This window comes from Brachyhypopomus gauderio, chromosome 14 (genome assembly GCF_052324685.1).
Source record: "Brachyhypopomus gauderio isolate BG-103 chromosome 14, BGAUD_0.2, whole genome shotgun sequence".
Taxonomy (NCBI): domain Eukaryota; kingdom Metazoa; phylum Chordata; class Actinopteri; order Gymnotiformes; family Hypopomidae; genus Brachyhypopomus; species Brachyhypopomus gauderio.
In genome coordinates, this window is record NC_135224.1 from 11,159,970 (window position 1) to 11,176,379 (window position 16,410).

A 16,410-nucleotide genomic window follows, 5' to 3' on the forward strand; every position below is an offset into this window, starting at 1 on the left:
ATGTAATTTCAGATCTTTTCAAAAAGTTTGTGGATGCCAAAAAAATATCTTAACAGTTATGGTGGCGTGTTCAGCAAGCGTTAAGAGTTTGCGTAAGATGGGAAGACATTATTCAGATAACCCAACTACAACGAATGGGGCCCTTTCATGAGAGTTACACCATGAACAAAACTGGGAACATGGAGTGGAGTATTGTGGTTGAAGCAAGACTGCAGGTGATATTCAACATCTTTAACCATGCAGGACTTGTGAACCACATCTCGTCATGTCTTTGAAACAAAGTTGGAAATCATGTTAAGTTAATAATTTAATGTTTTCCCATTCTTTGAAGATGTGAAGCATGCTTTAAAACTAAATGTTTTTGTGGTTTGTGTGTGTGTGTGTGTGTGTGTGTGTGTGTGTGTGTGTGTGTGTGTTTTGTGATATTTTGTGTTTTGGAATGAATATTATTTGGACTAAGGCCATTAATACATACATGTGTGATTTTGTCAATGATTGACAATGATGTGTCACTATAATGCAGGGGTGGCCAACCCGTCAGAGACCAAGAGCCACTTTTTTTTACTGTGTTACGGCAAAGAGCCACATCATACATGTAACGTGTGGTGTAGGAAGCAGGCACCACGACGTATACGGTGAACATCAAACGTTTAATAAGACTTAGACGTGCAAGCTCCGTGCGGAGCGCGAGCAGCACACAAACACACTCACGCTGACATGGAACTTTAGACAAAGACGAGCACAGGACACTGCGTGAACGCACATTAAATAGGTGATGAACACAAATCCTCGTGATCTCAAGACAAGGCACAGGTGCGACTACGAACACGCTCACAAACAACCCACACCCACGGAACTACAAATATGGACATAACGACACGCAGATAACGTAGCGGCACGCCCACAGGGAAGGGTCCGGAGCTGTGACCGTGAACCGCCACGAACAGCTCTAGTACACCCTCCCTGGGCACAAGCACAAACATGCAGGGACGCTGAACATAAAGGGCACAAACGGGAACAGTGGGTTCGGGAGAAACATTGGGACTGACAAAAACAAAGGTACACAGACATTTATCACCGGAGTCAGGCCTCCCGCCTTGAGCAAAGCCTGCAGCGGCGAGAAAGCTCCGGGGGCTGGAGACGCTGCAGAAGCCGGTTCTCCCCCCGCCTGTGCCACACCCTCCCCGCTAGATGCAGCGCGACTTGCAGACCGCTTGGAGGTAGCGCGACCGGCGGGTCTCGCGGCAGTCTTCCTCCCAGGTCCGCGGCTCCCTCCTCCGGGAGTGCCGTAGGGGCTTGCCGCACTGTAAGCCTGCCGGCGCTCTTTCCCTCTCTCCGGGGACCCCCCGCGGGAAGCCTCTCCGTTACCAGGCCAGCCTCCCCTGGATCCGGTAGCAGGGGGTGGTGTCCATTGCAGACTCTTCCTCCTCGGCCACGCTCCAGTCCATGGACCGGGCGGGGGTCTCACACCGAGAGAGCTCCATAGGGTCCTCCCCAAAGGAGTCCTCACTCTCCAACGCAGGCGGACTGTCCGGTCCGCTCCCTCCCCCCTTATACATGGTCGGGACCGAACTCACCGACGGAGGGGGGCTGTCCTCCTCACTCTCCTCACCGTAACGTGCGGTGGGGACAGGACCCTCTGACGGAGGGGGACCGACGTCACCGTCCTCCTCGCCCTGTTCGTCGTCTCCCGACGGGGCTGAGCACACCGACGGAGTGGGGCTGACTTCTCCCTCGTCTTCCCCATAGCACTCAGTGGGGCCTGAGTATAACGATGGAGGGGGGCTGACCTCTCCTCCCTCCTCTCCGTAATATACCGTCGGCGCAGAGTAAACGGAAGGAGAGTAGCTGGCTCCTCCTTCCTTCTCACTCCTGAACTCCTCTTCGGGAGGGCTGGCACTCGCCATCCCCGCATAAACCATGAGCGGGTCCTCTGTGCCCTCTTCAGTTTCAGCCAGGGAGGAGGTCTCGCGCATTAGTGCGCAGAGTCCTTCTCTCCACGCCGCCTGGAAAAACACCTCCTCTCTCCTCTCCTCTGCGCTCTCAGGCACACGCACGGGGGAAGACGTGCGCTGGGGCTTGGTTTTCACCTCCCTCAACCCACAGCTGCCCACAGCCATGGGTGGCAGCTCTAGGGATGCAGGGGGGGGGGGGGGGGGGGGGGGGGGGTGTTTTTCCTCCCGCACCGCGGATTGGCGAAAGTGTTCTGCCAGCTCTGCGTCCTCCGTCTCTCGGGCCGCGCAGAGCATATAAGCACAAACAGGGTCCTGCTTCATCTCCTGCTCGGTGACGGGGGCTTCGCGGCGCCGGACGGGGGAAGAGCCGTGGTGATGCCGGATCTTTCTCTTCCCCTTTGGTGCACGGGTGGCATATCCTGGCATACTTTCTTTTGAGGCTCGTCTTTCTGTAACGTGTGGTGTAGGAGGCAGGCACCACGACATATACGGTGAACATCAAACGTTTAATAAGACTTAGACGTGCAAGCTCCGGGCGGAGCGCGAGCAGCACACAAAAACACTCACGCTGACACGGAACTTTAGACAAAGACGAGCACAAGACACTGCGTGAACGCACATTAAATAGGTGATGAACACAAATCCTCGTGATCTTGAGACAAGGCACAGGTGCGACTACGAACACGCTCACAAACATCCCACACCCACAGAACTACAAATATGGACATAACGACACGCAGACAACGTAGCGGCACGAAGGGTCCGGAGCTGTCACCGTGACAATACAGGGACATGTATTATATCGCGATCGATCGATCGCCAGTAGTTGGCGAATTAGTAACTCGTGTGAGCGTGTGAAGACAGTCTAATGCGTGTTTTCCACTACGCCGGTTTAAAAAGTATTAGCGGCTCGCTAGGCTTGTAAACAAACCGCGTACCACGAAGGTGTAGCAGTGTGTCGCCCTCAGAGCTGATGAGGTAACCGGGCCACGACACAGACCGTTAGTGCAGGTGAGAGCCGACCGGCTGGGGAGCCGCATGAAACCAGGCAAAGAGCCGCATGCAGCTCGCAAGCTGCAGGTTGGCCACTCCTGCTATAATGCAATAAGTTGCAATTCTGAAAATCAACTAATTGTAACTAATGATTTTGTCCATTTGTTCATTCAGGGCCCCCCTGGGCCCCCGGGACCAGTTGGGCCACAGGGCATCAAGGTATGAATTATGCTCAACTGACTCAAAGCTCAGTCTGAATATTTAAACAAAGTGTGATTTAAACAACATTTAACGCCAGTGTCCAAGAGCTGAATCTATTAAGAAGATGCGGAAGATTATTAGCACAGATTATTTATCAGGCTAAAGTAATCAGAATTCAGGCCTACATAAATAATATATATACTTTTCATAGGGGGAATCAGGCCTACCAGGACCTCCAGGACTTGATGGCGAGAGGGTAAAGAAATAAATGGGGGTTTTGCTCTCAGTAACTTAGTAGTTTTCCTTGGCATGTCATGATCTTGTTACAAATCTATATGCTATTCCCAGGGTTACAAGGGATCAAAAGGAGACATGGGAATGCCGGGAATATCAGGAGAAAAAGGAGCAGTTGGTGTGCCAGGCTTGCCGGTAAGGAAACCCCCTCCATGTCACACTCGCTCCTCACACGTCACGGGTTTAGCACGGTGTTCTGAGAGAGTGCCGTAGTCCAGTTCTCAGATCTTTCACGTTGATGTGTACACAGGGTGCGAATGGGCTAAAAGGAGATAAAGGTGACGCTGGCCTACCTGGACCTCAAGGACCATCTGTAAGTACCGCAGACCCAATGGGTCCAAACAAAGTGCATGATCAACAGCTGACTGTGCTGGAGCACTAACGGACCGTATTTCTCTAATGACAGATTGTAGGCCCCCCTGGATCATCTGGACCACACGGGCCCCCTGGTCCAATGGTGAGTTTTAAATGGCCACATGGTCACCACTGTGGAAACATTACGATGGCTGATAGTTACTATTACATTTTGATTACCCAAGCCACAGGATTAATATAGATGAATAATAGCATGGCTTTTGCATAGTCAAGCGCAAATTAAGTATGTGACTTTAAATGACATTCTGTGATGTTATTTGAATTCATAAATTACAGCAGTTATGTAAGAATTTATCATCAGTTTAAAAGTTCATCACTGACAATCTGCAGATTAGATAAACGTCAAGCCCAGATATCTCATGCAAAGCAGTGATTTGGAAACATGTTTTCTATGTCCCTGTTTTGTGCAACACACTACGTCAACACTTTCTACGTCTGTTTTGACCAAAAATTATGTCTTACTGGCTCAGTTGTAAAGCCAAATGATGGAAAAAGCACTAATGGCTGTCTCACCTGTTTCTCAGGGACCTCATGGATTCCCTGGACCAAAGGCAAGTACTCAAGTAGAAAAGTCTTCTATGAAATGCCTAGTCATAGACGCCCTTTGTGGTGCTCACACTGCTCACATGTTCCTGCCCTTTTCTGAAATGGCTGATTTTGTCCCCATCACTTTTTGAAAGTGTAGAAATACATTACATAAAAGCTGCAGATTAAAAAGTGGTATAACTGACATTTTTCATGAATTATTTTGTATGAAAAGAAATAGAATGTAATTGTTCTACAAATATATTTTAAACTATAGTGCCGAAATATTCACAAATGCGGCCATAAAACCTTCCGTGAATCACTTCCTTTCAGTCTCAGTGCTGATGTGGTTTCTTAAAGGAGTTTGAGGAGTAGCTGAACTGCCTGCTATACCTGGTCCATACTCTAGCACCTGGCACTTTATCAGTAAATTCAGAAACAATTTAACTGCTTTGACAAAATAAATAATGTTGCCTATTTACAGTAAATACTAAAACATTCTTCAACTGTTTTGAAAGTGAGCTGCAATTTTTGTAGAAAACACCTTACAACCAATTGCACACTGTAAAATGTGAATGTTCCTGACTAAGAATGTGCAGTCAAATCTGTTGAATCTAATTAGTCAGGCCATTTTGCTCAGTGAACCATATTCTCATTTGCAATATTGGCTTCCATTTTTCACACCCAACAAAAGAGCTGAAACACCCAGTTAAACTATTTGCTTTCTGGGCATATTTCATAATAGCACCCAGCATCTGAAAGATCTGAATTATGGCAACTTTAATACACACACACATATATATATATTAAAGTCGCCATAATTCAGATCTTTCAGAAAGTGTGTGTGTGTGTGTGTGTGTGTGTGTGTGTGTGTGTTTGTGTGTGTGTGTGTGTGTGTGTGTGTGTGTGTGTGTGTGTGTGTGTGTGTTTAACAGGGTTTGAAAATGTTGGTGGTATTTTTAATTAAACATGTGCCTATAAAAGAATACAGCACAAAATATCTGCATACGCTTCTACAGAACTCGACTGCAATTGATTTTAAAGACAGCAGTATAACAATTATACAGCAATGTAACATTATCCAATGGTGCTGCTGTTTTTTCCACATTTTCATCTTATGATAATATCAGATAAATATCAGAAAGCATTTAATGTTTTATCTCTCTTGGGAGTATTTTTTTTGCTGGGCTTTGGGATGTTGTAGGTAATGATGCATAGTTTCTGGAAATGTAGCATCTAAGTAGCTTGTCCTTTGTATTTGAGTCTTGTGGCTAGACTTTCATGTATGATCTTTGTGATCAACCCCTAAAGCACAGATCCTCTAAGGCATGGGGACATGTAATTGGAAGCTAATACACAATACTAAGTTAGTTAATACACTAATTGGCAATGTACTATTTATACTAAAAGTATTCTGTGAATATATTAAAATAATCCCCATGTACAAAGGACCATAAAACTCACCATGTAAAAGAAAAGAAAATATAGTGAAGAAAAATTTACATATTTTTTATTTATCTTTAATGAGGACATTGTAGTGCATGAGACCTCCAGCAGGTTGTTAACATGCAGTGAGCGTAACATTTCCCCCCTGAACCGAGCCCTGCTGCTCCTCTGCATGTAGGGGGAACCGGGTCTGCATGGCTTGAAGGGAGTGAGAGGGGAACCAGGCCACAAGGGCGATCGAGGACCCCTGGGCCTCCCTGTAAGTAGCCCGCAAGACAGCCGTGCGTCTGGGACACCAGCGCTCCAGTCTGCCCCCTGCATTCTTCCAACCCCACAATTCCTAGTTCCTCTCCTCCATTTCCCATTCCCTCATGTCATCCTTCCTTTTGTCCATCTGTCTTTTCTCTTGCCATCAGCCCTGCCTGCCACCCCCTCCCCTCCGCCCCTCCCCCCGACATCCCATGCTGCCATGCTGCCTGTTTATTGGTTTTCTGACTCTCTGTTAACAACCCAGTTGACAATTTTTTTTTGTCCGTCTTGCTGTGTTCATCATGTACTAATACCGCTCTTCATGTCACTCATACTTCCATAAACGCACAGGGAGCGTCTGGCTTGGACGGCAAGCCGGGATTGAGGGTGAGTCTCACGTGACCAGGTATCACCCCCCCCCAAACCAGCAGTATATTTAAGACAGGCAATCTGGGCCACAAAATGAGTTGAGTCATGCTGCGTTTTGTTGGGGGACAATCATCACTGTCATTCAGATACAAGTTTTTCAACACTCGTGTTTATTCAAAAATTTTCCTTTCAATGAAAGGCCTACAGGCCACTCCAGATCCCTCTCTGTCTGCTGATGAGTGTGAAATTAACACAGAATTAACACCCACTCATCTATTAACACGTCATTCGTAATCACCTTGTTCCTTTGTACTTGATGCATGCATGAGAAATGCCAAGCCCCTCTGAAAAGGCAAAATTATCCAGTTGTGCTTTCGAGTTTTAAACCAATTGTGGCGTTTGGAAGTTAAACCCTCCTTACTTTCTAGCCAGTGGACTGCCCAGATCCATGGTACCATCCTTGCCCACAATTATTAATGATCTTCTGTGTGTAGGGTATGGATGGCCCGATTGGTGCTTCTGGCCCTGCTGGTCCAAAAGGAGACAGAGTAAGTTCAAAATGGGGAGGCGAGTTGTGGCTACACCAACAGCATGTTTGACTATAAAGTGGAAGTGAAGCGCACTAGTGTCATTCTGAGCGTGTCGTAGTGTCATTCTGATTCATTTATCAAATGCAAATAGAAAAGAGCAATACACCCCAATACAAACAAGGCAAACCTAGTTTTGATGAATCACCATCCACTTCAAAGCAAGTATAGCCTATATATCTCATGCAATATTTCAAGCAAGTGTCAACTGTATGACTCAAATGTCTCTTCTTAAGAATCTATGCGCATTCCAGTACAGATTTCAGTACCAGAGAAAAAGATGGCATGATAAAATGTGATTGATTTTCAAACCTAACTTAGCTAGAAAGTTATCTCCTTAACAGACAAAATAATCGTTCTTTGATAACTAGACAATAATTTCCTTTCTCCAAACTCTAATCTCAGCTAGCTAACTTTAGATAAGATAATCATTGTTGGATTTGATCTATATAGGTAGATATTTAACTACCATGTGATTACTGTAAAAAAATGCTGTCTTTATTGATGTCTTGAGTTTAGGCCTTTTGTGTCCTTCTACCTAACATACCTAGCTGGCTATGTACAAGGTCCCTTCAACAAAAGAGCTTAAGGACTTAACTGTGATCTTTGCATCATAAAAGCCCCATCAATCAGTCAATGTGAGAAAATGCCTGCTAGCTAGGCCAGTACATTTTGTTTCAAATGTATCTTTCATAGGGTGAGAAAGGTGCTTCAGGAGACCCTGGGCCAAGAGGACCGTATGGATTACCTGTAAGTACATCCATTTAATTTGAGGAGATCATTCCCTCAAGTGGTCAAATAGAGGGCTACGTTGAATGAGCTGCTAGTTCATTTGATATATCCCCCCAGCTCCATCCAATTTGTAGGCCTACACAAGATGTTGTATGTTACACGACTGTAGTGTGGGATAAATCATGCTAACCATTGGTCGGTTGAGCTTTGGCATAATGACTTTGAACTTTATGGTTGGTGCCGGACATGTTGGTTTGAGCGTCTCTCAAATGTTTGTAATCCCACAATGCTGGGCTTATCCTGCATATTGTTTTGGAGGGTTTGCTTACAAAGGTGTGAGAAGCTACAAAATGTCATCCCAGAACAAATCACGTTTTGGACCTTGTCTTGAATGAATTACAGCTGAGGACTATGTCAGGTACCAATGTTTTTAGCAAACAACAGGAAAGGGGCACAAGACTACCAAAACCAACTGTTTCAGGATGGGCAAATTCAGGCTTTTTGTTTGTTTGCTTTTTGTTTTTTTCTGCATGGTGCTGATGGGAGAATTCAGTGTGAAAACATGAGCCTGTAGAATACATTGTCAATGTTATAGGCTGGTGGTGCCAGCAATAGTGTGGAAAGATTCTGACACACATTAAAGCCTCTGATGCACAAGGAAGAACTGTATGCAGCATCTGAACTTCACTGCTGACCAATGTTATTCCTTCATAGCAACCCTTATTGGATTCCAAAAACATTTCAAGAAGTCCTTGGTTCCAGTGGCCCGCATATTACTTAGATCTTAATAGCCTACCAGGTTTATCTCTGTAATGGCTGTTTGAGGCAAGCGTTTCAGTGTATTGCAAAATTCCTGCACAACAACCTTTTTGTAGAGTCCATTCCTGGGTGTGTCATTGTGTTTACAATGCTGATGGGGGCACAACATGCCATTAGACAGGTGTTCCTAAAAAATGTAAGGACTCAGTGAAAAATGTTTGTGGATTTAAAAGGTTTCTTGTTTGTTTTTAATTTTTTTTCAAATTTCTTCTCTGACAGGGCGCTGCTGGGACACCTGGCCTGGACGTGAGTTAAATCAAACATCAGCAAGTCCATTTTGCTCATGAGAAGCTTTGCACTGTTCCATGTGTTTGTGCCTCGGGTTTTGTAGAAGAGCAAAAACCGAGGCAGAAACCATGCAAAGTGAGTTTGTCATTCACGTTTTGCAGCCCTCAGTAGATAGGCCTCCCGGCATGTATAATTATCTGAAGTTGTATTTTTCAGGGGTTACCAGGCTTAAAGGGAGAGAAGGGCGTCGTGGGGGAAAGAGGAGAAAAGGTGACCGTGGTATAGATATATATACTCAGGAAACGCTTCTGCCAACCTCCTCATTGGACAATCTGGTGTCAATGGACCATGAAAGCTTATCTTAGGGATGGGACTCTATATTAACCAAATGTACATTAATTCAGCACACATTCTCATTATGATTTGTACATTGTAAACAGCATTTGCAATACATTCATTTATTTATTTATTTTATTTGTGTTCTTCACACATGCATTGCTCCAAATCTAATGCATTTCTTTATGACAAAGCCATGACTTTGTCCAACATCCGCATTCAGATGCTCATCTACGTACACTTAATAACTCAATGTCAATCAGTCGGTGTTGTATTTGTGCCCACACCAGTCAATCACACCATAATCAATCCAACTTGAAAAGCGTATTCCTACACCAGTATCACAAACGTCGTCCATTGACAGCAGGTGCTTGATGCTAGAACATCAGCTTTAGCTGTCGTTTCTCTTCTCATGCATGCTCTTTGTTTCATTTCTGAATGACCAATAACCCACGTTCTCTAAACTCCTATCAGACCCTGGGCAACTCTACACATTTTTGAATGTCATGGAATATACCACCCCACCCCCCCACATAATGGACATCAAATAGGGCATACGAATTTTGACTTCACGTGGCAATCTGAAACCATATTCTCTAATTCAATTAATCATTTTTTTAAAACTGCATGTTTTATTCTTGGCATCTGGTAATGCACAAAGATCTTGTTTACAACTGTTGAACCAGTTCTAGAGATTCTAAATGAAAATACTATTAAACTGAATATGCTTCTTAGAGCTGCCAGAAAAAAAGCATTATTGTGTTAATGATCGTTTATTTTACATTTCCTAATATGCTTTCATAACCATCTGAATTATTGTGATTACAAAATTTTGTGACAAAAATGTTTTTTATTCAGTTCATTTATTACATTTTTAATTACATTGCATGCAAATGAGATTCCATGACATAATGTGTAGAAAAGGCCATTTTTACTAGTGCTAGTTGTGTGTAATCATAGAGTATGTTGTCTACCCATCATTTTAAGAAAACTGTATCCCTCAGAAACAATTACACACAATAAACTATGACATCATGTCCCCTATAAATTACATACACATACATTTCGATACATCTCCATATTCATATTTTTTCCATCTAGATATATAATGTGGGCCATACCAAGTAGAATAGATATGAGTAAAGTATAGTTACTCTCTTAGTACTTATTGGTCCATATTCACTTTGATTGCACCTTTATGTTATATTTTATTGTATGGGATGAAATGAAAATATAATTGTGTAGGACTTTGAGAAGGGGATACAGTTTTTGGTGTGCAGTGTTAGAGGTAGTTTGAGTGGACAGAGGTCTTTAGGACCCTGGGGTGTTTTCCTGGCTTTCTCTTCCTTTGTGCCCTCAGAGACTCTTGTCCTTCCTTCTCCCTTCACCCATTACAGACCTATAGTCACCCTGGTTCCTCCCTTCTGATATCTGTCCCTATCTAACTACGTGTATCACTTCCTTCACTGGTTTATAGCCTTCCCATTAATCTTCCCCACTGTCCTAATGACCGTTCACAATTGAGATAATCGATGCAGAGTGATTGTGTATGGCTTCCTTTCACAGGATTTGCTAAAACGTTGTTAAATGTTTTCCAGTGACTTCTTCAATTTGATTCTGTTTGATTATTATTTTTTCTCTTCTGTGAAACTCTTGGCCTTACAGGCAAGTAGGACCTAGAGCAGACCACATTCATAAATAAATTGTCTGTGGTCTCGAAAATGTGCGCCTTTCATCTGATGAGAAAATTGCTTCAGCTGATCACGCCATTGTGTCCACAGGGGGAGAAGGGAAAGAAGGGCAAAAAAGGGCCTAAGGGGGAGAAAGGAGAACAGGGTGCCCCTGGATTAGATGCCCCCTGCCCATTGGTATGTGCCAGCTGAGGGCTGGAAACCTTCCCGTGACGTATGGCAGTCGATGGTGGATCCCTCAGGGAGGAGTGCCCCTTTGGACAATCTGGCAACCCAAATCCCCCTAGACAATTCACTCGTGGAGACCTAAACACATTAAACCCCTACAGGCGTCCTGCCCTTCATATTATGAAGCACATATTGTTATGTTGCTCATTACGCATCAGAAGTATAGTTGGACAGCGAGGGGAAGGGGTTGCCAGGTACCAGCAGGCCACTCCTCTCTGCCCTAGGCCGTGCCCTCGCAGCGAGAGGCCGGAAGGGCGCCTGCAGCCTCTATCCCAGTAACACTCCCAGTTCCATCTCTATGACACAGGGTTTCCGGGGCTTTAAGGGTGAAAAGGGCGAGCCAGGCCAGCCTGGTCTGGATGGGCTGGATGCCCCGTGCCAGTTGGTACAGTATTCCTCTTTTCCTATCCTCTCCTCTGCATGCTGCCATGTTCCGTGCCCACCCACCCACCCACACCACACGGCGGCTCCCAGGTGCAGCTGTGGCCCAGTGCCAGCCTGCCATCCTAACACCTCCACATCGCTGCATGGCTCATGAAGAGCTGCTCCCATTACCCACACACCTGATACTGCACACGCATGATAACCAGATGCTTACCATGTCATTTAATACCACAGTAGCACCAAAGCTTACAGTATCAGAGACCCTCATGCTCTCCCTATAACAGAATACGCAGACGGGCGACAGACGGCAAAAAAAGTTAATACAGTAAAAAAAAAAACAATGCTTTGCTTGTCAGTGCATTCTAACCCAACCCTTTGTGTCTTAAGAAACTCAAGAAAATTTCTTTGGAATTCAAACCTGTTTGCTTGTCCATTGTGAAGTATATAACCGAAGTTCACTAACTTGCGACATCATGCTATGAAGCTAGATGTGATGATCCTTGCAGCGCTTTCCCCCTCTTGGCAGTCATAACACGAGTTGCACCTCCAGTTCTTTAACCTGTTCCTCTCTTCCTGTTCCAATTGGGCACTTGACAACTGAACCAAGAGTATTTGGTCCCTGGCCCCTCAGTTGCCAGTTTTAAGCAGTCCTGAGTCTTTTTTCATTGTTCCCTTGCTTGGTGTAATTAAAGCTGTCTCACTTTATACTTAAACATTTTTTTACTGGAATCTTAAGGTGCTTTAACAGTATGTGATAGATTGTTATTAAATTCTTGAATTAATTTCATTTGAGTGGAAATTTCCCTTTTCCTTTTCAACTAAATTTTACTCTTAACTTTGAAGCCAAATGTTCATTGTGCCTCTTTTGAGGATTTTTAAAACCTGCATGGCAAAGGGTGTGAATTATGTATGGTGTTAGTTGCTGGAGAGTTTTATTAATTTGCATGAATTTACATATTTTAAAATCATATATAAATAACTCATACATACGTTACAAATGCCATTTAAATTATTGGCTTGACAGAAATAATTAATGAAACTATTCTGTGTTTTATTTGTAAACATTACATCCTGTGTTTTCAGTGTCGTTGCATGTACCATTGACTGAAACCATTATCACATTCCCAATGTAAAAGATATTCATAATACTAAAAGAGTCAGCATTTTGTGGACTTTAATATAATAAGTAAAGTTCAAAAGTAAAGTAAATATAAGTAAAGTTCTTCATCTGAAAACACCAACACACATAAATGTGATAATTAAAGAAACAGTGCAGTCAAAGAGGCGCTAACTTGGCTTGTTTCGATGTTCTCCACTACAGGGCCCAGATGGATTACCCATGCCTGGCTGCTGGCAAAAGGTAAGCATCAGCGATTATTCATGTCTGTGTTGAAACAATTTTTAAACACATTAGCGTATAGCTATATTTAAACACAATAGTGTATAACTGGATATCATGCCTTGGCTGAGTGAAACTGCATGGGGTTCGTTTTCTCAGTGTACATCCATATAACACTGTGTGGCGCTTTATGGTGTGTAAAGCTGTCAGCCATCATCTGGTTTTGAATCCACCATATTACAATGTACCTTTTTGTGCTTCTCTTACAGTGATCATTCAAACTAAAATCGCATGGAATTTGTAAATAATGCTTTGGTTTTGTATTTATAGTTTTTTTTATTGTGGAGAAAGAATATGAAAATGAAAAATATATCAAAATAAAAGTGTGCGAACATTGAAGGAAAAAGCGCAACATCACAAAGCTCGTGCTGGACTGTCCTGGCAGTGTGTCTCGTTCTGCGCGTATATGTACATACACACACACAGCCAGGAGACCTGTGCCGAGATTTGTGCAAACAAGGGATGACTGTCCCTGAACTTTGCATGCTCCTCTGAGTGAGAGGACGCAAAACAGACGTTGGACGAGGAACAGAGTGCGATGGACAGATCAGGACTCAACACGGGAGGCTTAGCCATATGCTTGTGCTCATCTGAAAACTCATCGTCTCATCACGCCATACTACCAGCTTGAAAGACTAAAGACTGTCTCTCCGCAGCCCACAAATAAGCATGAATGTATATATGTATCACGTTGTGTTGTGATCAAAATGGTATGGCTTCTGCAAAACACTAACTGGCTGTTGGCCCTCCTCACATTGTACAATAACAAGTGTGCGGTCCCGAGTTTCACTCTGCATTTTGTCATCTTCTGAAGGGAGTCACGCCGTGGCTGGTGGCCTGAGTGACGTATCTGGAGGTAGAGAGCTATTGTTGCTTTTCTTTATTGTAAAGAGGTCACGCCCACACCTGGGCCTGCAGTGCCTCTGTATCTCACCTGCGTGACTCCATGAGTCCCGCCGCTTTCTCCGAGCGACAGCCCAGACTGACCGAAACCATGGAGGGAGCAGAAGGGCGGGTCTTCAGCCCATCCCAGGTGAGGAACGAAGCCCAGGATCTCCGCCCCAGGAGAGATTGCTTGGACCTCAAAGTTCCTCGGAGGGGCTGTGTGCAGGTGTAAAGAGAGCCCTCTCACCGTTTCAAACGATCGAGATTGTCATCCCAGTACACCCCGCAGTACATGCCGTACCAGGAGGGCACATGATGTGATCTACTGAGAGCAGGATCGCATTTATATTAAGACTTTACTTTCAGTTGTTGATTTGATTTGTTTGGTTTCTTTTAATCATAGCCTTTAGTGCCTCAAGCCTTTTGTTATTCATTCCCTCAATGTAAACATTTTCATTTGTGGAAATTATGCATTTATATAGAGTGGTGAGTTCTGATGTGTATTGCAGCTGATAAACAAGTGCTGTTCATTAATTGTAAGCAGATGGGGGCACTGAAATGGATGCGTTTCTTTGATTTTAAGTGCCATTTGCTCTTTTATGGTTTCATCTGAACAGACGTTACTGTATTTCAACGTATATATGAAAGAGCCTTTCATACAGGGTTGTTTCTCAAGGAATGTAGATTTTTTTGCCGAACCGAGCAGTTATAAATCCATCACTCCAAATGACATTTACAAAAGTGCTTTTATTATTACCATTATTATTTGCTCCAAAACATTTTACATTGTGAGCAATGTTGGCTCATGAGAATATTTCCAGTTCAACACAGAAGTTCCAGCATACGCATCTTTTAATCTATAAGCTAGCATCATCTGCCAGATAAGTTACGGATAACGAAGTGCACCATGACATTCCAGAGGCATTTGCAAGACTGCGTGACCTGTGGTCATTTGCCATTAGCCATCTGCGAACCAGACAGCTTCATCTCAACCTGCACTGAGCGAGGAACCCTTAAGAGCATGTGCTGAAACAGTTTTACGGCGGCTCTGGTGGGCATTTCATCTTCTCAAGCAACCATGAGGCAGCTTTGGTTGTTAAAGTGTGTTTTTTTATGTACAATTTGTATTTGAGCTAACTGAACCATCTGCATTAGCTTTTATACTTTTAATTAATGCAGGGTTTATTTTATACTTAAGCATATTGCTGTAAACAGAGGCATTCCTTGTAAGGTAGCTTTGACGGTTGTTGTTTTTTTGTTTTTCACTTTTCAGTACTGCACATGTACGGTGGAGTTCTGCACTGAAATGTTAGGCAATATGAATTAACAAATGCCAGTTAACACAAACGTTGTATTGTTCTAGCCCACTCCTGTACTTTGTGGAGCTTTGATTAGCCTCAATATGTTACTGCATATCGCAACAGGGTTTGTTTTAGGCTTACTTCACTCAGCAATGTTCCAGACAGCTGTGGGTCATACGGTCATTCACATTTTAAGTCTAAACTGGATGGATACGTAAGCACATACCATATAGAATATTCATAGGCTACTTGTAATATAGTCTCCTCCTCCATAATTCTTGTTACATTGAATGTAGATTAATATATGTATAGTGGACAATGCGTGTGCAGTTAAATATTCGCTCATTTGATGAAAAGTGCAATTTATACTTCTCTTGTATGTACTGATATGTGAACCATATTTAGTATGCGAATGCAAATCAGTGTCAGTTACATACTGTACATGTATTATAAGTTATGAGATATATTTTAATCACTTTGACATTGGCACTGGTGATTACTGTTTTTTGAGGTACATGAAAAAGGCTCAAAGTTACAATTTTTGCAAAGTTTTGCAAGTTTTCATTCAATTATTTGCTAAAATGGCTGTAACCACCAAGCCATCCATAAACATTTCCTGAAATCTGATCCATACTTTAGTGTCTCCATTTATGAATTTACAATTAAGGAAACAATACTGTTTGGTCAAAATGAGGCTTAGTACATTACATTACATGTAGATGAGAGCCAAATGAATTATTTTAATCTCATTTGCATACAACATTCATTTGCATAAAACATTTTCTATACTTTCAACATTGGTGCTGTATCAACAGTTTCATTTTTATTGTTGTTGCTGTTGTTTAGTTAATTGGTGTTTTGGAAATTCCATTTTTCACAAACCTTGTTTTTTATTTTCCTAAGGTTTTGTCTTATATTTTCCTCAGTACATAGTTTGTTTTTTATTTTATGAAGTTTGGTGCATTGCGTACAGCAGCTGGGATCTTTGCTGGCCCCTGTAATCATGCAGAAAAGCTGAACAACACATTTGAATGAGATCGGTTTTATGGTATTGTGTTGATGTGTATGTTACGGCCTGTCTAGGCGTGTGATATATTTTTGTGTGATATATTTTTTTGATCCAGGCATGTAATAAAACCAGAATGAGCATAATCAATTCCAAGATCACATTTCACACCTTATTGGGAGGTGAATATGAATAGTTGACAGACCTAACTCGTAAACATTCTCTCGCGCTCGGTCTATTTTATTTTGCTTTTTTTGTATCACTGATTTACTAATTTACTGGAAAATGCATCGCATTGTTAACGAGTGTCCATAAATGCCTCAAGGCACTTCATTTAAAATACGTTTTACGTGTTAATACCTTTGGAGCCAAATAAATTCGGTTGTTTTCTTGAATTGTTTGCTATT

General features: G+C 43.0%; 1 protein-coding gene across 8 annotated transcripts in view; it reads left to right on the plus strand.

Annotated features, from left to right (window-relative positions):
- col25a1 (collagen type XXV alpha 1 chain) overlaps nucleotides 1–16,398 on the plus strand; it is a 134,555-nt gene extending 118,157 nt beyond the window's left edge. For 5 of the 8 annotated variants that reach the window (XM_076972407.1, XM_076972406.1, XM_076972409.1 and 2 more), the window contains 15 exons: nucleotides 3,123–3,167; nucleotides 3,361–3,405; nucleotides 3,498–3,578; nucleotides 3,694–3,756; nucleotides 3,850–3,900; nucleotides 4,343–4,369; nucleotides 5,968–6,048; nucleotides 6,390–6,425; nucleotides 6,902–6,955; nucleotides 7,691–7,744; nucleotides 8,765–8,791; nucleotides 8,990–9,043; nucleotides 10,891–10,977; nucleotides 12,734–12,772; nucleotides 13,626–16,398. In XM_076972407.1, coding sequence (XP_076828522.1) covers nucleotides 3,123–3,167; nucleotides 3,361–3,405; nucleotides 3,498–3,578; nucleotides 3,694–3,756; nucleotides 3,850–3,900; nucleotides 4,343–4,369; nucleotides 5,968–6,048; nucleotides 6,390–6,425; nucleotides 6,902–6,955; nucleotides 7,691–7,744; nucleotides 8,765–8,791; nucleotides 8,990–9,043; nucleotides 10,891–10,977; nucleotides 12,734–12,772; nucleotides 13,626–13,652 — 771 coding nt within the window. In that variant the 3' untranslated portion in view covers nucleotides 13,653–16,398. Of the gene's footprint in view, nucleotides 1–3,122; nucleotides 3,168–3,360; nucleotides 3,406–3,497; nucleotides 3,579–3,693; nucleotides 3,757–3,849; nucleotides 3,901–4,342; nucleotides 4,370–5,967; nucleotides 6,049–6,389; nucleotides 6,426–6,901; nucleotides 6,956–7,690; nucleotides 7,745–8,764; nucleotides 8,792–8,989; nucleotides 9,044–10,890; nucleotides 10,978–11,335; nucleotides 11,414–12,733; nucleotides 12,773–13,020 lie in introns of all 8 variants that reach the window. The other 3 variants (XM_076972408.1, XM_076972413.1, XM_076972410.1) reach the window with 3 other exon arrangements.
- The last annotated feature ends 12 nt before the right edge of the window (nucleotides 16,399–16,410 follow it).